This window comes from Cervus elaphus, chromosome 11, assembly GCF_910594005.1.
Source record: "Cervus elaphus chromosome 11, mCerEla1.1, whole genome shotgun sequence".
Classification (NCBI taxonomy): domain Eukaryota; kingdom Metazoa; phylum Chordata; class Mammalia; order Artiodactyla; family Cervidae; genus Cervus; species Cervus elaphus.
Genome location: NC_057825.1, coordinates 90,436,896 through 90,461,965, shown reverse-complemented (window position 1 = coordinate 90,461,965; position 25,070 = coordinate 90,436,896). Strand labels below are relative to the sequence as shown.

Sequence of the window (25,070 nt, the reverse complement as noted above, 5' to 3'; positions counted from 1 at the left end):
CGGGGGCCCCTCCCAACTCCCACCTGAACAGGAGGAGAGGATGAAAGTGCTCGGGGGAGGGGAAGACAGTAGGTTCCTGGAGACTTCTGAGGCTGTGATCTCTGCAGAACAGACATCTCCTACTCTTGAGGTTGGAGGCAGGTGTTGTGTGAATGTGTTGACAGTGATGCTCTAAGTGTATGTGTCTGTGTCTCTCCGCGTGCACACTCAGTATTTGCCTGTGCATCTGTTTGCGTCGCTATAAGGCCATGTGTCCGTCCTTTCAGAGGCTGATGTTTCTGCATGTGGGTTCCCCAGGGTGACTGCCCATTTTGCCATCTTCTGGGAGTGCTGCGTCTAAGGGTCAGGTTAGATTCTTAGGGCTCTTCAAAACAGCAGGGTCTCAATAATCCACCCCGCTCCGGTCTTCACCGGATTCCCCTCCCCGCACGGGGAACGCTGTGCTTTTGGTCTCACAGCTCCTGTGTTCCCAGTCCGGAGTTGTCCTCCCTGATGTGAGGATGTGCCCCAGCTCTCTACTTCCGGGGTCACAGCGGTCCCGACGAGGACCCCGTGTGTCTGGGTCCCAAGCTGCTTGCCGTGGAAATCTGAGGGCACTGCGGCAGGAGTGGAGCCACGTAGGAGCCTTCAAGCAGGCCCTTTAGAGCCGATCTTCCCCTGTGAATGGAGGCAGAAGAAAGGGGGAGCCGGAATCGCTTCCCCCTGAGTCTGTAGTGCTACGACTGTCCACCAGGTGGGGTTCCAGGGCAGAGAGAGAATTGAGATGACCCAGCGCTAGAAGCAAGAGACCGAGCTTTTAAATCTCCGCCCGCCACATCAACCTCGGAAGCGCTCGCACAGGGAGGGACAGCACAGACGCTCGCCCCTTAGACACTCACATACATTCTCTTCCGGTGAACTCTAAAACAGAATTCGTATTGGGTGCAGGGGACGTGTTAAAAGGGGAGTCGAGTTTCACTTACACACACATCATCCTAACTAAAGGTTAGGTCGTCTGCTCTGGGAGTGCCAGAGTGAACTACGGTGAAAGGGGGCCGGGGGAACAGGACGCGCGGGAGAGGGCGAGCCAGGCACGGGCTAGACCGTGTCGGGGTTGGCACGCACAGCTCTATGTATCACAGACAGCAGGAGGAGAGACCAGATGACAGACGGATGCACGATGCACAGACACACATTCAGCACCAGAGAGAACACACAAACGCGCAGACACGCCACGCGGCTCCGCAGACGTCGGGCCGACCCGGGACACACGCGCGCGCACAGATGCGGCCCTGGGCCACACGCATACCTCGCACAGGCGCGCGCGTTGGGCCCTCAGCGGCCGGCAGGGAGAAGGTGGCCGCTCTCACCTGGCATGTTTATTTATTAATACTAATTTATCAATGACTGTACGCTACTCCTCCCGCCCCCGGGTGCCGGGGCCGCCGCATTGGTCCTCTTCGCGGGACGTTCACCAGACCAGCATCGGGGTTCCTCTGGCGCTGCGGGGCGAGGAGGGGGCGGAGGGGACTACAAAGTGAGGGAGTCTCGTGTCCGAGGGGAAGGTTGCAGCGCCAGCTGCCCGGGACGCGGACGGGGAGACGGGCACCTCGGGTCCTGGAGGGTAAGAGACGTACGGGAGGGGGGGAAGGGACCTTGGCCTCCGAGGTCTGAGGATGTCGGGATCCAGGATGGGGACTCCCCGCTAGGAGGAATTGGGAGTGACAGATGAGAGGACTCTGGGGCTCCGGGAGACAGGAGCCGGCGGGGTCCCGAGGGATAGGTGCTGGAGACCCTAAACACACAGGTTCAGGGGCTCTTGGCGCCCCTCAGTCGAGAAGCGGCCCGCCCGAGAGCTCAGCTGCTGGGGCGACAGCCCACGCGGGACTGCCTGGGGGGCGAGAAGGGGGCCGGGGGCCCGGGAGGGGGAGAGAGGGAGGGAAGTAGCCTAGCAGCCAAGCGGGCACCATGCGAGCGCTCACCGTGTGTGTGTATGTGTGTGTGTGTGTGTGCGCGCGCGTGTGTGTCTCATCTCGTCCGTCTGTAGGTGCCGGGCTCAGCGAGACGCCGGCGAGAAGGAAGAGGAGGCGAGAGGTGAACTGAGTTTGATCCTGCGGCGGCTACAAGTGGGTCCGCGGCGGGCGGCGGGCTGCGGGCGGCCGGGGCGGGGCAGGAGGCCGGCGGGCGCTCACACGCTCCGGCCGCCGGCCTCTCACCACGCCTCCGGCTTCGAGAGCGCGGCGGGGGGGGGGGTGGTGGGGAGGGTTGGGAGGCTTGAGGGGGGTGGGGGTGGGAGGGGGGGCCCCTGGCGAAGCGCCCACGGCGCAGCCTCCCGCCTCTATATAAACACACGCATCGCCTGGCTCTCAGAGGCACAAATTCACATTGAGGGAAGCTTTTAAAACCATCAGCCCTGAAATCCTGCCTCCGGCTTTTCCCCCCTCTTTCATTCCTTTTGCCTTCCTTTCTTTTTCCCCCTTTCTTTCCCCAGCAGCACCTCCAGAGCCGAGAGACCGCGTCCCGGGACGGACTGCCTTTTCTTAATTGATACAATAGCCCAGCTCGGGTTTTCACCTCCTCCCCCAACCCCACCCCGCCTCACCCCTCCCGCCCGCCGCCGCCGCCGCCGCCGCCGCCGCCGCCCCAGCGCCCGCCCGGGGCTCTGTCGCCGGCTGCGTCCCGTCCGGGCCGCGGGCCGCCGGCTCCGCACCCGCGTCCGCCTCGCCGCCTCGCCCGCCGCGCCCGCCTCGGGGGTGCAGCGGCGGCTCCGGGGCTCCGGCGCGCCTCCCCGGGCAGCCCAGAGGCGCGGAGCTCGGCCTCTCCACTCGCCTCAGCCGGGGAGCCTTCCCCCTCGCACCCAAAGTTTCTGGGTTCGTTGGAATTTGGGGATTCAGGATTTTTTCCTTTTTTTTTTTTTAACCTAGGAATTTGAGGGGAAAACTTTTGACAAATTCATCGCACTTTCTCTCCGCTAGTTCTCTGGCCCCCTTCTTCTTCTTCTTCTTTTTTTTCCCAAACAGGGGAAGGGGCTTACGAGAGAGACTCCCGCTGGACAAAGTTTTCCCCAAGTTTTCCGAGTGTGATGGTTGCAGGGAGAGCTAACCCACCAGCCTGATTCACGACTTCGTCTCGCCACCCCTCGAGCAACCCCTAAGCCCGCTATAAGGGAACAAACAAACAAACAAACAAAGTTGCACTCCGAGTCGCCTCGTGTCTCCTCTCTCTCTTCTTTTAGGCGATTTCCCACCCCCCTCCGCTCTCCCCTCACAACCTCCACTTCCCTTCCCTCGGCCCCTTGCTCCTGCTCCGTTTCGGCTGGAGGTGCCAGGACCCCCGGCCGCAGCCTCCCCTCCCCCGCCGCTCGCGTCCCTGCTCGTCTGGCCCTCCCCTCCCCCGCTGCGGCCCGCACAGCCAATCCCCCGAGCGGCCGCCAACATGCTCTTTGAAGGCTTGGAGCTGGTGTCGGCGCTGGCCACCCTCGCCGCGTGCCTGGTGTCGGTGACGCTGCTGCTGGCCGTGTCGCAGCAGCTGTGGCAGCTGCGCTGGGCGGCCACCCGCGACAAGAGCTGCAAGCTACCCATCCCCAAGGGCTCCATGGGCTTCCCGCTCATCGGAGAGACCGGCCACTGGCTGCTACAGGTAAGGGCGCACTCACTCCGTTGCTCTCCAGGTTCCGCTAGCGGCGAGCACCGGGCGGATGGAGCCTCGGGCCGGCCAGGGGGCGCCGGGAGCCTGAAGGCACCAGTCCCCGCCCCGCCCCTTCCCTCCTCACCGCCTGAGCCGCCCGGGCTTCCCCGGCCCGCCTGCGGCGTGGTTCTGAGCCCGCTGGCGCCGGGTGCGCAGGTTCAAGGGGGTGGTAAGAGAGGTTCCTGGATCCCAGAGGGCTCCCAAGACTGACTTTTTCCAGCCGCGGGCGACTCAGCAGGGGTGCGTCTAGCGTCCCGGGGGCTTCCCGAGCCCCGCGAGTCGGAGGGGGCGTCCCGTCTAGAGCCGCCTTCGCCTCTCCTTCGCGCTCCCGCCCCAGTCGCCGTCGACTTCCCGGTCTTTGTCGGTGTACCTGGGACCCGAAAACCGAGTCAAGGAAAGAAAGAGTGGGCCAGTGGCAGCCGGGATTGCCGCTTAAAGACCCGGGCTGTGTTCCCGCCGCGTCCCGTACTGGCCACGCCAGGTACTACTGCCCTGGTCCACGGTTCGAGAAACTGTCTGTGTTGTGGTGGGGGAAGGAGGAGGCACCCCAAGGAAAAGGAGAAGCCCGAGACCCGAGGTTTCGCGACTTTCGGAGAAAAGGGTCTGTTTACTTACTGGGTGGGGACAGTTTAGCAGGGGAGAGGAACTTGGGAGAGGTGTGTGAGATCCATAGAGAGCGTTTGTGTTTGTTGTTAGACGCCGCACAAACCACACTGCCGGCGATAATGGGGGTGGGCCTGTCGGGGACCAGACCCAGGTAGGTAATGGGGAAATTAATCTGCAATTAACCTCCTCAGGCGCTAGACAATCGCTTTCGCAATGTGTTACACAGCAGGTTTTTCTTTTGGATGGGGGTCCTCTGGGTTAACCGCGGGAGGTGTGTTGCGTGCGCGTATGCACGCGGGTTTGTCTGGCAGAAGCTAATGAGAATTAGCAGAAGGATGTCTGTACTGAAACAGACAGCCCATGCCCAGGAAAGCTGAGGCGGGAGGTGAAGGCAGAGACCTGTGGGTTTAGAAGTGCGAAAGCTTGGCTTGAAATTAACAGACGCGTGCAATCCGCGCGTGCACACACGGACACCCAGCGCAGCCCCGCCCCGCCCGGAGCCAGTTGACAGCAGAGCCGGGGCGGGAGGGGCACGCGAGGTTCCTCTGCCCAGTGGTCTTCCCAAGACCCGGAATCAAATTCGTCTGTTCGCGGTTCGTGCAGCAAGGTGGGGTTCATTTCAACCAGTGAGACCTACATACCCCGCCCCCACCGCCGTGAAGAAATCCCCAGAGCCTCTCCCGTGCCAACACACTTAAAGGGTTAACTGCAGCGGTGGTCTAGGCTTTTGGCCGAGAATTTAGGAAATAAAATAATTCACAGGGGCGTCGGCCCCTGCCTTGTTATAGCCAATCTGCCGAATTCGAGGTCTGTCACCGCCCCCCCCCCTTACCCCCCTCCCCCGGCCACCAACATCCCCCTGACCTTTTCTCCGAATCCCACAAGGGACTCTGGGGCTCCGCGTCCAACTCGCACGTAAGATGGGGAGGGGGAAGCAGGTCTACGCCTCCCCATCCGTCCGCCCCCGGGGAGCCCTTGACCCTCCCGGCGGGCGGGTAATGAGAGATGCGTGTAGAGGAGCAGTGAAGGGGTTAATGGGAACCCTCTGAATCCCAGCTTTATTTTTTCGGAGTCATTTATCAGATTTTACTGGGGGACCTCCAAGGGCTCTCCGTTTCCACCGTGCGCCATCTAAACAGAGCCCAGGGCTAAAAATACAACATTTTTGTATAAATTGGACTCGCGGCCCGAGCGGCCGCCCCTATGAAAGTCCTCTTTGTGAAGACCGTGGAAACGGCGGACAAATAACCCTTTATTAATACCACAAAAAACGCACTTTAATTATAGTTAGGCAGATCAGAGGCGGGGGGGGGGGGGTGGTGCGGCGGGAGAAAGGCGGCGGCGACCTCGGAAAATTCACAACCCAACTTTTGTGTCGAAAGAAAAGAAAAACAGAGGAAACGCAGGAGAGGAGCGAAGGAGAGTCAGACTGAGTGAGAGAGACCGGTACCTCGGGCAGAGCGAGGGAGCCCCGCTCCTCACCCCAGTTTGGTCGCACCTCCACCCTCGCCTTGATTTCTCTTAAAGGGGTAGACCCCGCCTAGAACCGCCGCAGAGTGGCGGGAGTTCTCCCCCACCAGCCAACCTGGAGGCGCGGGCGCTCCGGGCTCGCTCCCTGTCGCGCGCCCGGGCCGGAGGCACATGTGGAAAAGTGATTAGGGCTCCGGGTTCTGCGGAGTCACTTTTCGGCGGGGCTGGGGTGTGTACACATCTAACTGGCGAATACTTTTCCGCCGAAGAAAGGAAAGTGAGGAGGGGGACCAACCGGGGAAAAGAGGAAGCCGAGGGTCCCTTCGGGGGGTGCATGACCCCGCAGGTCTGGAGCCCGCATCCGCACGTCTGCTGGCGGGCAGGCGGGGCAGCCTGACAGGTGGCGCCCCTCCCCTTTTGCACCGGGTTGCAGCCGCGGCCCGAGAAGGGTTAATGCGGGGTTGGGTGGCGAGCAACGACGTCAAAGGTGAGCGGGACGCCCCTGCCCCCGCCCCTCGGAGGTCCCCTCGGTTTCCGGTACCCTCGCGGGGCCAGCACAGCCAGCTCCTCCGAGCGCCCGGCCGGGGCCGGGGCCTGGCTCTGCTCGGCTCGCGCTGCCGCCGGGGATCCGGTTACCTGTGACGGCCGCGCCGCCCCGCCCCGCCCCGCCCCGCCCCGCGGGAAGCGCCTTCCTCTGCGCTCGCGTTCCAAACTCCAAGGCGGCGACGAAAGTCCTGCTCAGTTATTTCGGGGCAAATTATATTCGGAAAATCGCGGCTCCGGGCCCGTGACTCTACCCTGCGGAGCTCTCAGAGGGCCGCCGGGTCCCTTCGAGGCCCACACCCGCGAACTGAGGAAACCCCAACCCCCATCTGTAGTGATTGCCTCGGGGCACCGACCGCTCGCCGCTATAAATAATCTTTGGCCTGCGGCCACCCCGCGGGGTCTCGCCAGCCCGTGGCCGCGAGCCTGGAAATATTTATTCCGAGTGTCTCCCGAGCGCGAGGCGAGGGAGGGGGGCAGGCGGAGGCTCTAGTTTAGGGTCTCGCGGTCCGTGATACCTTTTCCCTCCCGCAAGTCATTACTAAAAAACCTCCCGCGGGGTGCCCTGGGCCTCTCGCCCCCTGCATTATTTATTATTCCTCTAGGCCCCACTTCCCAGTTCTCGTGCATGCTATGAAAAATAAAACCTACGTGCGTGCGTGCGTATGTGTGTGAGTGGGGTAGGGGAGGGTAGGGAACTGGTGCCCGAGGTGGGATCCTCCGCCCCTCCCCCGCGGGCCCTCGAGGCTGGGCCTCCTGGACGTCCCATATGGCGATGTGGGCCCTGAGAAATTTCTTGCGTGGCCCCTGCAGGGTTCTGGTTTCCAGTCGTCGCGGAGGGAGAAGTATGGCAACGTGTTCAAGACGCACTTGCTCGGGCGGCCGCTAATCCGTGTGACGGGCGCGGAGAATGTACGCAAGATCCTCATGGGCGAGCACCACCTTGTGAGCACCGAGTGGCCACGTAGCACACGCATGCTGCTGGGCCCGAACACGGTGTCCAACTCCATCGGCGATATCCACCGGAATAAGCGCAAGGTAAGAGCCCCGCAATCGTGCTCTGATCCTCTTCTCGCGTGCCACCCCCTCGGAGTAAGGAGTTCTTGGCGCCCCGGGGACGTCCCCACCAGAATCCGCGCCCGTATTTGCACACCATGCGGGAGAATCCCGAAGCTCCCTGCCTAGACAGCGGCGATCCCAGATCCAGGGCCTGCACAGGCCTCCTCCGGGTCTGCCCTTTTGCTGGCCCACCGCACCGTGCGCAGTACCAGGCCCAAAGGGAGGGTCATTGGGAGTTGGTTTGGACAACTTTAACATGCGGCGATAGGGGCGTCTAAAGCCTGTCCTCTTCGTGCTCCACAAACCTGGACAAAAAAGAGAGGGCGGACGGTGGCCAGCGCTCCTCCTTATCGCCCCTTGGAATCCCGAGGACTAGAAACGGCTCATTCTAAAATCACACCTAGCCTCCCCTGCTGCAGGTTGCTTTAAGGGCGCCGCAAGCAGGCGCTGGCGGCTGGGGGCACCCTGTGACGGCGGTTGCTGGGCCTTGCCTGGGAGGGGCGAGGTGAAATTTGGGCCACAGCGCTCGGATCTGGGCCGAGCGGGAAGTACGAGGGGTGGGGTAACAGCCGAGGGGGCGGCGGGGGATCAAAGCGCACCTAGCCCCCTCCCATAAAGAGGAAGAGAACGTGGGTGTTTATCCTGTGGATTTCCCGAGCGCCTGGAAGAGGCGAGGAGGAGGCGAGCCAGCTCGCACGGAGCAAGCCTCCCCGCCCCCTCCCAGGGCTGCGCCGCCGCCGCGGCTCCGAGCGCGGGCGGCACGTGCTGTTTGAACTGCAGTAACCCGAAAGCTGAGCCGCCGGCGGGCGGGGCGCCGGCCCGCCGGCTTAAAGCAGCCGCGACGGGGGGAGGCGGCGCTGCACGACCTCCCCTCCCTTCATTTTTTCCATTGGGTCAGAGGACTCACCAGGTTTGAAACCTAGAGGAAAGGGAGAGGCAGCCTGTGATCTCCGGGAAGAGTGGCAGAGCCCGGGAGATAGGAGAGGCCACGGTGGGCAGCCCCCTTCGCCGGAAGTCTATGTGTGAACGGAGGAATTCATCCCATAGAGTTCGATGTCTTCAGAGAACTGCCAGCGAAGAGTAGTTCTTCGTAACAGACAAAAGTAGGAAAAATCAGAGGGGACTGGTCTGCACATGCCCACCCCCCGCCCCCCTCCCCTGTAAAGCAAGCATTTCAGGGGCTGGGAAAGGGGCTTCTGAAATAGTCTCTCCTGCTGCTTCACTGGAGCAGGAAGCAGCTAAGAGAGCCCGGGGGCAGATGGGGAGGGTTCCCGGGAGTGGTGGGGAGGGGGCTGCGAAACACTTCTTTTCTTCTTTTGGTGTAACTCCACCAAAAGTTTATTTTAAAGAGTTAGACAGCCTGAGACTCTGGAACCCAGCTCCAAAGAATCTGGCTTAGAAAACCATTTTTGTCCTCCTCTCACAGAAGAGGACCCTGAGGTTGAGGGACTTGAAACAGGTCAGTTCAGTTCAGGTCAGTCGCTCAGTTGTGTCCGACTCTTTGCGACCCCATGGACTGCATGCAGCAGGCCAGGCTTCCCTGTCCATCACCAACTCCCAGAGGTGGGGAAACAGGTCGGGAAGGAGGAAAAGGCAGGGCAGGGCCTGCAACATTGGCTTCTCTGGGAAGAGCGTTTCTAAGCCACCGAGGAGAGCCTACTCAGCCCTGCCCCACCCGGGGCTGCCAGAAGCTGAGGGTGGAGATTTGGCGGGGTGGGGGTGGGGGTGGGGGGGCGGTGCTGGGAGGAAGAAAGCTTGGTCAGGAGCTGAGTGTGAGACCCTGGGGATGTGGAAGGTTTGTGGGGAGGCTCTTGCCTCGCAGTTCCATTCACCCTCTGCATGACTTGGCTGTAGGCCTTCAGGTGGGGCAGGGCCCTCCTGGAAAGCCCCCGGGGTTCGGCTTTCTGTGGTCCATTTGGAAGGAGCGGGAGGGTGGGGGAGGGGGGACACAATGAATGCTGCTGGAGGAATACTCAGTGAAGGAAGCCTGAGGGACAGGGTGAGGTGGTGGGGCCTGGGAGAGGCCAGAAAGCTGGACCACAGAGGAGGCATAGAGAGTGTGTCTCTTCCTGGCACCCTTGCCCTCTAGCTCCTCCGGGGTCGGGATCAGCCAGAGACCAGCTCATCCTGACAGAGACTTGGGGACCCTCTGTACGTACTGGTGGTGGTCTTGTTATGTGGCATGTGTGCGTCTTATGTTAAAATGACAGATGAAAAGGTCCTTCTCCCCTAAGTCATTCATTGGCGTTCCGTCAGCTTAAGTTTACTGAGTTAAATAGCAGGGCTTGGGCTAGAAACAAACATAGAAGCTAGGTATACAAACAGAAAGGCAGGGTCCTTGCCCTTGAAAAGTGGAATCTAGCTGGAGGAATGAGAAGAGAATACTCAGGGGCACACATGTTGGTCCTGGAGAGAATGGCCTGTTTGCTGGGCCCAATGCCTGGTAGACTCAACTTGGCCGGGGTTGGGGCTGCCCTGTGCCACTCCTACTGCCTTATCCAGCCCACACTGCAAGCAGGGACCCTAGCCTGCTTAGGTTAGGATGTACTCACAGAAGTGGGGCCCAGGTGTAGTGAGGCCCTGCTGGTGGGGAACTAGGAGCGTCACTATTTCCATTGGGGCTGGTACCCCACCCCTTCTCTGGGAGGTCTGACCAGATGTGCTGGGAAGGGGTTCTTCACAGTCATCGCTGAAGTCCAGGTGTTTGTCCAGGCTGCCCTGGTGGTCTGGGGCCCAGAGGCATAGGGTTGCCAGGGAGGATGAACGCCTTGTCCAGTCTGACAGAATCGTCTCTGGACTCCAGGCCAGTGTGGTCATAGTCACCACCTCAGGTTCCGTCCCCCTCCTTTGTTATGCCTCCCCTACCTGGGGCCTGGGGTGTCTCTGATTTGGGCGGAGGGACTGGATCTCTCTATGTATGCAGAGAAGCTGGGTTGCCCTGGAAGAGTGCATGGAGAGAAGTAGAGAAGATCAATTGGGGGCGGATTATCAGAGACACAGAGGAGGGGGACGGGGAGTTGTCATGGGGTCGTCCTGGAAGCATCCAGGGCCCAACCCCACACACCAGGATCAGACATTTCCTCTTTTCCTTTGGAGCTAGGGCCCGGCTTCTTTACACCAAAGAGCCAGCGTCTTCAGGGCATTTCAGACAGTGGCCCTGAGATTCTGCCAGAGAACTTGGAGTGCATCCCAGGGATGCACTTAGCTTTGTAACTCTGGACTGGAGAGACCCTAGGAGTGGTCTTCCCGCCCCTCCTACTCTGACCCCTGGCTCAGGGACTTCTATGGCCATGACTGAGATAGATAGGTTTTGGGGTAGGAATTAAGAAGCTCTGCCCGCCCACCCATGGCTCTTCACTGACTTAGGCTTTCGGCCCCCTGGGTGGGGATGGAGCTCAGGCTGAGGCTTATCGTGCTTCTCTCAGAAATCCTGTGTATGCTGGGATTTGTGTCAGGATAGAGAGACCAGGAGGTGCTTCGGCAGGAGGGCAGAGCCAAGAGGGCCCTCGGTTGCGGGATCCTGAGGGAGGCCAGCTCAGACCGGCTCCAGGTGGCCTTTGAACCAAGGCACAGCCTCTGGCTCCAAAGTCTTGTCCACCAGGTTCGGCTCAGGGCAGACGTTTCCACATGGGTTGAATGGGAAGGCAGTGAATGGCCAGGCAGCCCTGCTCCTGGGAGCTGCCCCCGCAGAGCCTTTGTTCGGCCAGCGGAGGTCCTTCACCAAAAGTTACTGTAGCATCAGGGGCTTCTGAGGGGGCGGTTGACAGGAGCGGATGTCTCTGAAGGTCAGCGGGGGAGGGTGCCCACGGCTGGCTGCCAGGGCCCTGGGAGTGGTCTCCTCCCTCTGTGTACCCTTGTCTCGGGCAGGGGCAAGTGGTGTGGGGGCTGTCCTCTCTCTTCCCTCTCCCCGCTGCGTCCTTCTCCCAGGGTGGGATGGATCCAAGACTGATGCTGAGGTGTGTGCTCACTCTCCCAGCCTTGGGGACAGTTGTGGCCTTGGCTGGCAGCAGGGAGGCTTGGCTGGGGTCTGCTCTGGCCCTGAGCCCTCTATGCCAGTTGTATCTGTTCCAGGTGCCCTAGGCTGAAGGGCAGAGGTTGGGGGTGTGCCTCAAGGGGCTGACAAAGTTTGAGAGTAAACCAGAGTAGCCACAACAGCTGGACTTACCCTTAGAATAAACTTGGGCCCTTGAGGAGCATCCCCTTCAGGCTCACAGATACATTGGAGTCCCCAGGACTGCTAGAGGCTGGCTCAGTGGGTTCGGAGTGGTGGGAGGCTGGGTATTCAGGGACCCTGGTGAGTGTGGCCCGTCATGCCTGGGACTGACCTTGGGAGGCTGTTCCTGCTTTGGGCCTCAGCTTTCCAAGGGGGTTTGTTTCTGGCTGGAGGAGGGATAGAAGGGTCTGGGAAGACCTTCTCAGTCTGTGGCCCAGCAGGGATGTACCAAGTGCTGCCCTCCCCTCACCCAGTGGGTGCTTTTGCCGTGTGTGGAAGAGTTAGGGGAGACGGTCAGAGCTGGACTCAAACAGGGGACAGAAACTCTGTTCCCACAGATGCTGAGGACCCAGAAGGGGCATGCACAGGCTGGGCAGGGCGGGGGGAGAGGGTGTCGTCTGGCCAGCACCTCCCCATCAGAGGGTCTGACTCAGGAGGCAGCCGGGGTGAGGTGGAGGTCCAGTGGAAATGCCAGGCAGCTAAGGGGTGATGTCCTCTCCTGTCCTCCCCCTTCCTTGAGCATAAAGTACACACCTCGGCGTCACTCCTGTGCTGTGCGGACAGCTGCCTCGCGGCTGCCCGCCCTCTGTTATTCTTTCCACTCCGCAGGCTGCGGCTCCGGTGGCTTGGCGGGGTGGCCTGCCCGGGCCCCCACCCTCCCGGGCAGCCGCTTCCATTCCTCCCAGTCTGAGTCACTGGCCCGGGGAGTGGGTTCCCTCTCCGGCTCTTCCAGCTTCTGAGGCTGCCCATCTTTCTCTGCATCCATCCAGTTGTGAGGGGGCAGTTATCTGGCTGAGGGCGTCAGCACAGGGCCATGGGGGCCCGGTGAGCTACTCCCCTCCCAGGGTGAGATGTGGGGAGGGAGGCCTCGGGTGTGAGGGAGACATTTGCAGAAACAATCACAGGGAATTTGAGCCTTCACAAGCCCCCCTGGTGGTTACCCCAGCCCCCGCTGTGGAATCCACTTTTATTCCAGGGAGAGGAAGAACCAGGGATGGGGATTCTTGAGCCAACTGCATTGCTGGGAAAGCCGGTAGAGATGAGGAGAGGGTTTACAAGCACATCATCCTTCAAGGCTGGAGCCCATCCTGCTCAGGCATCTATGCCTGAAGTTCCGAGGCCTCCAGCGCCCTGCCCTCCCAGCGCCGACCCAGATGGGGCGTTCCCTACCTGCTGCTCTCTCTGCCCGGCTCTGCGGAGCCCGGCCGGTTCCCGGTGACCTTTGTCCAGCATTCTTGGCTCACTTGTGGGAATTCCCAGGGAAGCCCCAGAGGGAAACAAAGCAGCCCTGGCTCCCGCTGCAACTGCGGTCAGGTCATGGGCTCTGGGGCCACGGGCCACCCTTCCCCTCTTCACCCAGAGCTGCTCTGCCGGCGCCTTCCCCAGTGCCCGAGTGCTGACCCTGCCCGCCCCCGTGAGCCCCGGCCTCCCTCTGCCCTGGCCAGCACCTCCGCCTCCTCCTGGGCTTTGTGGCGGGCGGTGGTTTCTGGGCTGCCCCAGCTTTGGGAAGCGCCCGCGTTGTTAACCCTGGGCACAGTCCCAGGGATGAGGCCCTGGAGTTTCCCGGCGCCTGGGAGGCCCCGATGCCTGTGGAACAGCTGAGCAGGAGGCAGGAGCGTGGTCTTAATGACCACTCTGCAAAGCCCCCTGAGCTTGGAGTGCCCGCAACCTGCCTTTGCTTAGCTGCTCGTTTGGGTAGTTTTTCCACCTCAGGGGGCCTCTAAGGAGAATCGTGGGACTTCCAGGAGGAAAGGGACCCCAGAGCATCCAGTTAGACTCCTGGATGGGTCAAGATAAGGGCCCTGGTTGGGGCTGCAATTCTTTCAGAAGCGCCACCTCAAAGAGCCTGCAGATTCAGGCATCCTGGGGTGTCATCTCAGCTTCTGGCCTTGCTCAGGGCCCCTTCCCCCTTGGATGTCAGGTGTGGACTCCCTGCTCTGGAATCACTCTGCCCAGTAGTCCCAGGTCCTCTTGGGTCCTTCCTGTTGTCCATGGCTCCCGAGGCTTGAGTAGGAGCAATTCAGCCAGCCATCGCTAGAGGGCGCAGGGAATGTAACCTTTGGGACAGGGCAGAGCTTGTCCCTGGGTCCGGTCTGGTCACTCCTCGGGGTGCCGTGGGGTCCCTCGGAGCTCCCCGTTTGGTAGTCCTGGAATGACCCCTCCTGAGCCACCGTAGCCCATACAGAGTGTGGGAGTAGGGGCCCAGCAGGCAATTATGCCATGTGATTATGCCAGATTCCGGGCTTTGAAGGGGTAGTGTCTACTTAGGGACACATGGATATTGGTGTTTATGTGATTTGTACATTGAAAGGAACCTCAGAGGTCACCTGGTCCAGCCTCACCAGTTTACAGATGAGGAAACTGTGAGCCCGGGAGGTGATTTGGCTATGATCCTACAGTGAGTTGGTGGATGATCTGGGATTAAAACTCAGGTTTCCGAGTGCCAGCTCTGCCTCTTTCTACCACCCACTGCATGGACAGAGGAGCCTGTCAGGCTACAGTCCACGGGATCCACAAGTGTCGGACACGACTTAGAGACTAAACCACCACCACCACTGCATCTTAGGAGCCTAGCTGGCTTCGACTTTGGCGGATCCTCGTCAGCGTGGGCCTCTGCTTGCTTCCCCCTCCCCCTCCACATGCCCACTTTGTGCCCAGGTCTTCCGTGTGCTGGGGGCCCTGGCTAGCCCCTGCTCCCTTTCCTTCAGGGTAGTGCCCTGGACTCTGCTCCCCACCGTCCCTGCCTGCCCTACCTCCAGCCTCCCCACAGAGGCCTGGCGACCACAGAATTACCATCCTGTGTCCCTCATGAGCCTGCTCGGCTCCCATCAACCACTTTCTGTGGGCTCTTTGCTATTTTATAAGGGCCCCTAGTCAGCTGGTGTTGGGTTCTGGGGCAGTGCCCGGCTCCTACCCATAAAACTCTTGGACCAGGAGTGGAACCTGGAATCCTAAGAACACCAGGGTTGGAGGAGGGTGCTGAGGCAGAGAGCATGCTGGAGGGAGGTGGCCCTGGAAATTCCCCGTGCCCCCACAGCTGAGCAAGGTGTGAGTGACCTGGCCAGGCCTGGCCTGCCCTGGCCACCGCCCCTCATCCTTCTACATTTCAGCTGTCCCTTAGTAGCAGGAGCAGCCCCAAACAGTGCTGGTTTTTCTGCCCCTCACCGGCCTCCTTCCCTCCCTCCCTCCCTCTGCCCACCGGGAATTTCGGAATGAAAGTGCTATTGTGAACGTCTGGCTGGGCCACTGAAGGGCCAGCACTGTTATTTCTGCAAACCAGCCCTCCCATTAGCCATGCAGGGCCGAGGCCAGGAAAATGTTACCTTTTCCTTCTTGAGCTGACTGCAGGGGAAATTCTCACATTTACAGTTTGTGCGGTGGTTGTGTTTGGGGGCAGGAGGGGAGGGCGGGCGCGTGTGTGTGGTTTTCGTGGGGCTGATTGGGGGTGGCTAGAGGGATATTTGTCTCCTTCCTCTGCTCTGCCCCTCCCCTCTCTGCCTTTCCTGATGACCTTTCCCTAGGCATTGGTGGGGGCACCCCTTCTTTCTGTCTCCAGGGGTTGGGGCTAGAGGTTGTTGGTTGCCAGTGAGACCCACAGGCCATCAGTAAATAAACTCACATTTTACCCTCTCCTCTACACCTTGGGCAGCAACATGAAGCTCTGCACAGGGGCATCTGGATGAGGAGGGGCAAGGAGGCTAAGGACTTCTTTGCTCAGGAATTGCGAGGACAGAAAGCAAGGGAGGTGGAAGCAGACTCACTGGCTACTTAAAATGAACTGGGAAGATGCAGGGAATTAAAAGACCTTCTGTTTGGCTTTCTCATCTTCTGAGGTGAAAAGCCTTACCTCCATCCCCCTGCCTCCAGACCCGGTCACAGTGCAGACTTCTGGATGGCACAGTAACAGACCCCTAGGATCTCCACCCGAGGTGTTTTGCAGGGAGTGAGAGTAACCTTGGGTCTCAGGAAGTTCTGCTTGCAGTCTAGCCTTAGAGTCTCTTGTTCTCCCATCAGTGGAATAAAAGAGCCACCTCCTGCTTTCCACCTCTTCCTTGTCCAGTCCAATCACCTGTGCTCTGTCTCTGCTGGGCACGTCTGTGCCGTGGCCTGGGCATTCGGGAATGGCCCCTGCAGTGGAGGGGCCTCCCCTCCAGCCCTGCCCAGCCCCTCTTGTGTTGCCCCTCATGCTAGTATGTCCACATGGCCTACAGACCTGTTGGCAGCTGGACTGCCGGGTCTTCGGCTTTGCCATTGTTTGGAGCACATGCTTTTCTGGGGCTTTAGTAAGGAATGACAGCTCAGGTCACCCTGTGAGTGATGTTGAATGTCCCAACTCTGTGAACTGTTTCAATCCCGTCCTTCCCCTGCCTTCCCTTCAAGACGTGGGCAGTGGGAGGGGGGCTCAGAGTGGAGGAGCCAGCCGAGGGACTGTGACTGGAGATGGGAAGGCTTGAGGCTAGTCAGGGTAAGGACCTGGAGTTTCCCCGATCACAGTCATGGGAACTGTGCTTTGGTTGGGCTGGCCCGAGTCCATCTGACCAGTTCACTCCTCTGCAGGTCTTCTCTAAGATCTTCAGCCACGAGGCCCTGGAGAGCTACCTGCCCAAGATCCAGTTGGTGATCCAGGACACGCTGCGTGCCTGGAGCAGCCACCCCGAGGCCATCAACGTGTACCAGGAAGCTCAGAAGCTCACCTTCCGTATGGCCATCCGTGTGCTGTTGGGCTTCAGTATCCCTGAGGAGGACCTGGGGCACCTCTTCGAGGTCTACCAGCAATTTGTGGAGAACGTCTTCTCCCTGCCCGTTGACTTGCCCTTTAGTGGCTACCGGCGGGTGAGTACCTAGGGCGTGGGAAGAGATGAGATGGGCATCCATGAGCCCCCCTCAGGGAGGGGCAGCTGACCGCTAAGACAGTCACTGGTCACACTGGCAGAGAGGGGTTTCAGCAGGAGGGCATGGTGGACCCTTCACCTGGGGTCTCTGCTGCTTAGTTGGGAAATTCTCAGAGGATTCTCTACCCCACCCTGCCGGACCTTGGGAGGAGGCCCTCGGTGACCCTGCCCTTCCCCTTGGGTAACCAGATGGCCTCCTCCTTGCCTCAGGGCATTCAGGCAAGACAGACCCTACAGAAGGGCCTGGAAAAGGCAATCCGGGAGAAGCTGCAATGCACGCAGGGCAAGGACTACTCGGACGCGCTGGACATCCTCATCGAGAGCAGCAAGGAGCACGGGAAGGAGATGACCATGCAGGAGCTGAAGGTGGGGCACCCCCACCCCTGGCCCAGGCAGCGCAAGTGCCCGGACTCCACCCTGGGACTGCATGTGCACCCATGTGGGTGGGGCCGTCCCTTCCCTCCCCATGACTTGCTGTGCACACCGTCCTGGTGATTAGCCGGTCCCTGAGCAGCTGGGCCCCATGCTCTCCATTCCCCCACAATTCCCTCTACCATTTTGGAAAAGGTGCTGAAAATTGGCTCCTAGAAATCTCGAACAGATGTGGCGTCAGGGGCATTGTCGAACCCCTCATCTGCTCCTCACCGCCAACCCTCCCCCCATCCAGTATTCACTATTTCAGTGCATTTCATGGTCACAGTAGCCTTAGGAGCTCACCTAGGGAAATGAGGCCCAGAAGGAGAAGCCACTTGCTGGAGGGTGGCCTCAGCCCTTAGGGAGCAGCAACCTTTTCAAGTTGGAGGCACAGCCGGCCTGGCACTGGCCAAACCCAGCTGGGCTGCTGGCCCCAAGACTGTCCTCACTGGGCTCCAAGAAAGGCTTCCTGCCTACCCTTTCTTGAGGTGGATGTTCATCCTCACTTAGACTCTGCTGCCCACATGCTTCCCAGGTGCCCGTGGACACTTACCACCGACTGTTCCATCCCTGTCTCTGCTTCCCCATATCCTAGCTCCAGTTTTTTTGTTTGTTTGTTTGTTTGTTTTTATTATTTTTTTTAATCTCTGATGAGCCAGGAAGGAGCTCAAAAGACTTTCCCATTTCGTAAGAAGTTTTGTGACTTGCAGGTAGTGCCATGGCAAGTAAGGGATATACTCGTTCACTCTGCTCTCTGGGCTCGGCATCCACATTTGTAAAATGCAGGGCTTGGAATGAGACGGCTTGGGGAGGCCTTTCCATGGGGCAGCATTGCTCCCCAGAGGGCCCTGGAGGGGCTCTAAGTCACCAGGGGGCCACCTCGCCTCAGCCTTCTCACTGGGGGTCCCATCCCAGGTCCTCCTGCCTCCTTACCCTCTCAGCTCTCCTAACCACCTTCCACCTCCCTCCTTCGCCTGAGGAGGGAGGAAGAGCTGGGGCTGCCAGTCTGGAGGCCCAGCTGGAGACCCTGTGCCACACTCTACTGGCCTGAACAGTGCCTACTGCTTGGGATTTGCTCTTTTTCCTGTGCGCTCACTGCACTGGTGAGGGCCGATGGCCAGCTCTGGAATCCAGCAGTGAGTGGGAAGCAGCCGTGCCCCTTAGGACTTTTAGGCTCGTGCCTCTGCCCAGCCAGGGGACTGGACCTATGTCGGCCGTGGCCGACATGCCCCAGCAATGTGAGGCTCAGAGGAAGCACCAGGGCTCAGATGGATGGCCTCAGGGTCGAGGGGACATGGGTAGAGAGGGGCTGCTGCCAGGCTGAACGCAGGTTGCAGGCGGTGCCTCCTCTCCACTGCTGCAGGACGGGACCCTGGAGCTCATCTTCGCTGCCTACGCCACCACCGCCAGCGCCAGCACCTCACTCATCATGCAGCTGCTGAAGCACCCAGCCGTGCTGGAGAAGCTGCGGGAGGAGCTGCGGGCCAAGGGCCTCCTCCACAGCGGTGGCTGCCCCTGCGAGGGCACGCTGCGCCTCGACACCCTCAGCGGGCTCCACTACCTGGACTGCGTCATCAAGGAGGTCATGCGCCTGTTCACACCGGTCTCCGGCGGCTACCGCACCGTGCTGCAGACCTTCGAGCTCGACGTGAGACTCCCGTGGGCTGTGGGGTGGGCCGGTGGGAAAGATCATCCCATCCCCATGGGGTACCTCAGTCTCAGTCTCGTGGGAAGACGATGCTGACTTTCAGGGAGCTTTCAGGCTGGTGGGAGGGTCCTTGCCCCAAATGCCGGGTCAGATGCAGCCCCCCTGGGTGTCCTGTGAAGCTGCCTGGAGACATCTATAAATAGGTGGACTGACATACTCGAAGGAGAGCCTGGCCAGGCCCCCAGGACCACAGTGGGAACATCTGGGTGGGGGCTGGCAGGCAGAAGGTCCTGGGTCCTCTGAGACCCCCTCTGGTTCTCACCACCCCATCCCGTCCCTTCCCCTGCCTTGCCTCCAGGGTTTTCAGATCCCCAAAGGCTGGAGTGTCATGTACAGCATCCGGGACACACATGACACGGCGCCCGTGTTCAAGGACGTGAACGTTTTCGACCCCGATCGCTTCGGGCAGGCGCGGAGCGAGGACAAGGACGGCCGCTTCCATTACCTCCCTTTCGGCGGCGGGGTCCGGACCTGCCTCGGCAAGCACCTGGCCAAGCTGTTCCTGAAGGTGCTGGCGGTGGAGCTGGCCAGCACCAGCCGCTTCGAGCTGGCCACCCGGACCTTCCCCCGCATCACCTTGGTGCCCGTTCTGCACCCTGTGGATGGCCTCAGCGTCAAGTTCTTTGGCCTGGACTCCAACCAGAACAAGATCCTGCCAGAGACCGAGGCCATGCTGAGCGCCACGGTCTAAGGCTCCAGGCCTTGGGGTGGGAGCGATGGAAGGGTAGAAACCTGTGTGCGGGTGGGGCCGGAGCCTGGGGACGGGGGCGGGGGGGGGGTGGCCAGGCCTTGCTCTCCCCTGTCCCCCTACCTGGCAGACCTGCCCCAAGTCAAAAGGGGCCCATCCTCCGGGGCTGGGCCCTCCCCCTGACCCCTGCTTCTCTCTAGTCTCTCTGGTTCCCAACAGCTTAGTCCCCCGGGAAAGGGCCTGGCCCCCCGGCCCCGCATGCCCGTCAGTGTTAACCGTCGGCTGTGCTGCAGCCTGTGCTTGTGATGCTCTGAACTGGTCTCTCCCCTCCCTTTTCTTCTGGACTCTTAGTTTGAGGTCAGGGGGTTGACATGGGGAGGGAGAGAAAGAGGTGCCCCGCTGGCCCTCTCTCCAGCACCCCGCGCCCTGCCTCGGCTCAGACAGGCGAGTGCCCCTCCCGCTGTGGCCACCCACCACGGGGAACAGCATTGTGGGTAATAGAACATTAGTCCCCCTTGGCAGAGCGGCGATGGGTTGTCCCAGCCTGGAGGCCCAGCCCTTGCCATGTGGGACATTTGAAATTACCTATTGCTGCTACTTTTTCTCTCTTCTGACCTTGGGGCAAAGGAGCCCCAGGCCCTGTCCTCCCAGCGTCCTCCCTGGCGGCCCTGGGCACGCGCACTGACACCCCCACCTTCCCAGCAGGCGGCTCAGAGCCCACCTGCTCCCGGTACACCCACGCCCAAGGCCCTCTGCCCACGGGCTGACCCCCGCACCCCATCCCCCGTATTTATTCACTGATAAAACCGACTCTTGGTGTTACTGGGACTGGAACAAGCATTCAGCCGTCCCCTGGCTTCCATCCCAGCTGTCCCAGGCAGGACTTCTGCAAGTGACCCAGCCCCCATCCCCTGCCCCCGCCGGCCAAGGGTCGAGCGGCTCCCCCAGGCACCAGACCTTCTGTGGGCTCAACCTCGGAGCCTCACTCCCGGGGTGAAATCCAGTGGGTCTGCCTTCGCCCCTGGGGGAGATGGGGAAACGGCCCACTGCCTCCCTGCCCGCCCGCTCTGTCGGAAACCTGGGGCACAGGGCTTTGGAGGCTGCTGCCGTCTCCCACTTGTCCCTGTTCACCGTGGTGCCCCCCACTCTGGCTAGTGAGTATGGAGAAGGATACGGGTTCGTTCTTCTGACGGGGAGCCAGGGCCTCCGTCATCCCTCCCTTGACCCGCTTTGCCCTTTGCCCTTGGAAAGGTGTCCTTGAAGTCCCTTCCCACCTCTATGCCACTGTCTGCTTAGCCCAGCTCAGGGGTGTGGGGACCAGATGAAAGCCAGGGGAGGTGAGCGCAGAAGGCAGCCCTCCCCCGCGGAGGCGGCTGGAGGTGGCTGTGGGGAGCGCTGCAGCAGAGAGCTGAGGAGGAGGGTACGTGCGACTTGTCAGGTGATTTGGTTGAAAATGAGCGGTCAGTGGATGGAGGAGGAATAGCTCCTGCCACTGGCATTTTGAGTGTTGGCAATTAGGGATGCCTCCCGGGATGGTTTTGGGCCTCTGGTGAGTCTCTCAGTGATTTTGTCTGTTTTTAAATTTTTCTTTGCTTTACATGTTTCTCTGTTGGCTTCTGATGTTATAAAAGCAGTGAATCCTCTTTAGGAGAAAATAAAAAACACACAGAAGAATAATGCGGGACAGCAGTCCCCCCAGTGGGCTCTCGGCAGCCCTGACTCAGTGGCTTCCCCGTGGTGTTCAGTGGGCAGGTGGCAGACCTCCACGCCTGCCCCCACCCACAGTGACCTTGTGCTGGGCTTTACGGGAATGGTTTGTGCCCACGGACTGTTCTGTGACTCCCATTCTCAAGTATTTCATTCGGTTCCTACCTTTTCATCATTTAAAAAGCCAGTGCAGCACAGACATTATTGACAAAACTTGACATTAAAAAAATAGTAATATTCTCAATTTCCCCCCACCCCATTCTGAAAAACAGGCACGCCCCCCCCCCCCCCCAAAAAAAAACAACCATGTTAAGGACTCATCAAAGCTTGCGAAACAGCTGCATGGTACACCAGAATTTGTCCCCTACAAAAAGCCCAGTCTCTGGAAGGTCCATGCTCCTCTACGCTGACCCATCTTACCCCAAACCAATTGTTCTTTTGCTTGCTATCTAGGATTGTAGTAAGTGCAGATTCAGACAGAAAGCCCGCCAGGCCTAGCCCTGGCAAGAGGCAGGGAGCTGGAGGGCTGTGGGAAGCTTCAATGGCCTTCAGTTTCGGCGACCAGCCTGGGAGGGGCAGAGAAGGCAAGACAGAGGATCCCTGTGAGGGAGGGAAGAAGGATTACTTACCCCACTGGGTCTCAAAGGGGTTAAGAAGAGAACTGAAGAAAGCTCTTGACTGGCTGACAGGAGGGTTTCAATGTCGAGACTCATCCATCTCTCCTCTTTGCATCCATCCGTGTCTGTGTGCTTGTTGTAGGTTTTATAGCGGTAGCATTAGATGGGTGATGTGTTCTCACTTACCATTCCTACTATTGTAACTTGACATTAAAGAGACAGAACCCCACAAAGCTCTTCACGCCATGGGCTTGCAGATTGAAGCACTTTCAATGTTGGGCGCTGGCATTTGTGTTCTGGGCATCACCTTGACTCTGCCCAGATCGCTCTAATTTTATACACAAAACTTGTTTTTTCATAAATGTTATAATTTTGTGTCTGTCTTTATAAACTATTATAAGTACTATTTTTGTTATAATTCAAAATAGATATCTAGTATAAAGTTTTTGCTGTTAAATATTTGTTATTTAGTAAAATATGAATTGTTTCCTCTATTGTAAACGTGGTTCAAAATATTAATATGTTTTTATCACAGTTGTTTTAATATTGAAAAAAAGCACTTGTGTGTTTTGTTTTGATATGAACCTGGTGCCGTGTGAGTGTTTTTGCTGTCATGTGGTTTTACTCTGTATATAATATTCCATGTTGCATATTAAAAAAATGTGCATTTTGTGATTTTGGAAATACTCAATGTGGCTCTTTTATAGGCTTCCATAATAAACCGTGAAGACTCACCCTCGTTTGGCTCTGTGGTCTCTGCTTTTTCAGCTCCCTGAAAGGGTCCTCCTGGCCACCCACAATCCCTTCAACGATACCCAGTCCCACCCGCTTCTCAGGGAGGAAGGCCTTCCCTTCGGGGTTGGTCCTGAAAGGCCACCCCCATCCCCACCCCGATTCCCTGTGTGAAGGCGCAGAGAGGTTTGTGGCTGTGTCCTGGGAGCAGCAGGTCCCCCGGGGAGGGGAGGCTGTACTTGGATGGTCACTGGCCCCAGAAGCCTGACATGGGGTGGAATGACAGGAAGCTGGGTCCTGGCCACGTGGCTGGGCCAGGTGTCGTGGCAACCAGAGTGCTTCAGAGTCCAGCTTGTTTACATGAGTGAGGACATGGATGGTCACAGCCACGCGACGAACAGGAGAGCAGAACTCAGTTCTCCTGACTTCCAGTCTCACGCCCCACGAGGCACTTCTCAGGGCTATCTCATGGGTGTCGCAGGAACACCTTGATTCTGGGATCAAATCAGTTTGCGAAAGGGCTCAAACAGAGTCAGGCACAGATTCCTTCTCTCAGGCACGCTGAGGGGCTGGACAGTGTGGAGCTCACAGGCTACAGGACTCCCCAAGCCCACCTGGTGACTGAAACCATGCCCTCTTTGCCCGTTCTCACACTGTGGCTGTCATAGAGCCCAGAGATGACCCTGCAATAGGCACGTCGTTCAGTGCCAGACAATGAACGTCCAGGGCAGTCCCTAAAATGGAGGGGCTGTGGGTGGGGAGGGAGGGAGGGCAGTGAGTAGGAAAGCCGTGGCCCCTGGAGCTACACCAGGCACCGGGGGGCCCACCCCTGGCAAGCGCCAAGCCTCACAATGCTCAGGCCAGTCCAGACCCTGTCTGTGCCCGAGCCCTTCCTCGGAGCCTGGGGAGTAAAAGTCCCCACTGAGCCGGCCTGAAAAAGGCCCGTTTTGTGGCTGCAGTGTTTCTTTCTGATATAGTCAGGCAGACCCAACCTCAGCCCAGACGGGGCCTCTCACAACCTGGGTCACAGAGCCGGGCCACCCAGAGGGGCGTCACCAGCATCTCCTGGGCAGTGCCCAGGTAGGCTGCTTCACCCTTGCTTTGCTTCCCCACCCCAGATCTGTAGTCCCCAAGCCCCAACTTCCACCCTGGGGAGGGGAGAGCAAGGTGGTCCCCTGTTTCCTTAAGCTGAAGCAGAATCTCAGCATAGCAGGGATGTTTCAGAGCCATGCAGAAGCAGAGGGTGTCCTGTGCCAGAATGGGGGCCACCTGGCCCGAACAGCACAGGCCCCACCCAAGGGCTCTCTCAGACTGGAGGCCTCCAGGGTCAGCAAGAAGCAGCAACAGACACCCCCAGCTTCCACCAGGAAACATGCCAGTGGAAGGCAGTAGTTGTTCAGAGTGTAAATTCCATCTCTCCCGGTGGAATGTCCTGTGGGGCGGCAGAGGTGAAGGAAGCCTGGTCCTCGGGCTGCCCTCGGCCTGACCGCGCTGCCACGGGGTGGAAGCGCCCGGCTGGGCGGGTGGCTGGCCTGTCATCACCCAGTCTGTCCTGGCCTCTCCCTCGTGGGCCCAGCGGGCCGGTGACGTCTCCCACACGGCCGCCTGCCCCTGGGATCTCCTGGCCTGGAAGGAGAACAGAGGCCGCTGTGGACAGGCCGACACGGCCGCTGTTTGTCTAGGGGCTGGGGCGCCAGGTTGGAGGGAACTCACAGACCGCACATTCTGCCACCTCCCAGCACTTTTCCAAAACAGCCTGCCTTGGTTGGGCCTGGCTGCCTGGGGTGGCCGGGGGCTGGGCGCCAGGAACAGGGCAGGGGAAAGCAGGGCCTCAGGGCCAGAGAGTGAGGTGACCAGGTGAGGGCAGAGACAGCGCTCTGCCAGAGCCAGTCTGTGGGCTGGGCCTTGGACTGGGGCAGGGGGAGGACTGTGTGTGTCTGTGTTGGGGGCTAAAGGAAAAACAAACCTGACTTGCCTGAGTCCTCAGCTGAGCCAGCCAGACTCTGTTCCTCACAGAGGCTCTGAAGCTCTGAGCACGGTGTGGAGGCCGTGATGGCGAAGCAGCAGGCTGGGACTCAGGTTCCGCTCCTTATCTCCTGTCCCACTTCCCTTTCACCGGATTGGTCTGCCTCACTGGCCTCATCCAGGCTCAGGGACTCTGGCCTTCCAGGAGATACTTATTCTAGTCACTGCAACCTTGGCCTTCCCAAGATGAGCCTGCCTCTCCTCCTAACCTGGTGCTCTCAGCCTCTGGCCCCCTCCATCAGATCCCCCATCCGGCACAGCAGTGAAGTGATGGGTGAGCCCACAAAGGCTTCCATGGGAGAGTGGCTCTAAGACACCAATCTTGGAAGCAGCTGGGTCTGCCCTGGGGGGCTGTCAGAGGCACAGTGGGGGTTCCTTGGCTGCCAGCAGCCATGTGGCCAGGTTGCTGGCCCACGTGAGGGCATCATGCTCCTGTGAGGGAATGTGGGTGGTCTGGGAGGCAGATGTGCCTGGGCAAGGCCCACCTGCTTGGCTATAGTCCTCTCCTTCCTGGCTTGTCTCCACCCAGAGAAGCCCTTTTTGCCTTGCCTCGTGTAGACTTGATTTTTTTTTTTTTAGACTTGACATTTTGGTAAGTCCTTCCTTCCCACAGCTTTTTTCCTCTGGGACTCACCCTTAGATTCCCTCTGAGAGAAATGTTTTGTAGAACACATTGTGAGCGGTGCCCTCAAAGGTATGCAGCAGCAAGAATGCTCCACCCTGAGCCCAT

The 25,070-nt window shown here is 59.6% G+C and overlaps 1 protein-coding gene across 2 annotated transcripts; it reads left to right on the top strand.

Moving 5' to 3' along the window:
- The first annotated feature begins 1,163 nt into the window (after positions 1–1,163).
- LOC122703838 (cytochrome P450 26B1) lies at positions 1,164–22,317 on the top strand. 2 transcript variants are annotated; one of them, XM_043918364.1, is made up of 8 exons: positions 1,164–1,603; positions 2,027–2,105; positions 3,000–3,618; positions 7,099–7,323; positions 16,115–16,390; positions 16,660–16,815; positions 18,227–18,511; positions 18,870–22,317. In XM_043918364.1, exons 3-8 carry the CDS (start codon positions 3,415–3,417, stop codon positions 19,260–19,262), a joined length of 1,539 nt encoding a protein of 512 aa, XP_043774299.1. In that variant the 5' UTR covers positions 1,164–1,603; positions 2,027–2,105; positions 3,000–3,414; the 3' UTR covers positions 19,263–22,317. The 2 variants fall into 2 exon arrangements, with proteins under 2 accessions (XP_043774299.1, XP_043774300.1); XM_043918365.1 differs by lacking the exons at positions 1,164–1,603; positions 2,027–2,105; positions 3,000–3,618 and adding an exon at positions 3,786–4,147.
- Positions 22,318–25,070: the final 2,753 nt, after the last annotated feature.

Excerpts from the sequence above, each read along its gene's own strand:
- LOC122703838 (XM_043918364.1), top strand. The coding sequence starts at position 3,415 with ATGCTCTTTGAAGGCTTGGAGCTGGTGTCGGCGCTGGCCACCCTCGCC. Across the intron at positions 7,324-16,114 it reads TCCACCGGAATAAGCGCAAG|GTCTTCTCTAAGATCTTCAG; the intron begins GTAAGAGCCCCG and ends ACTCCTCTGCAG. Across the intron at positions 18,512-18,869 it reads TGCAGACCTTCGAGCTCGAC|GGTTTTCAGATCCCCAAAGG; the intron begins GTGAGACTCCCG and ends CCTTGCCTCCAG.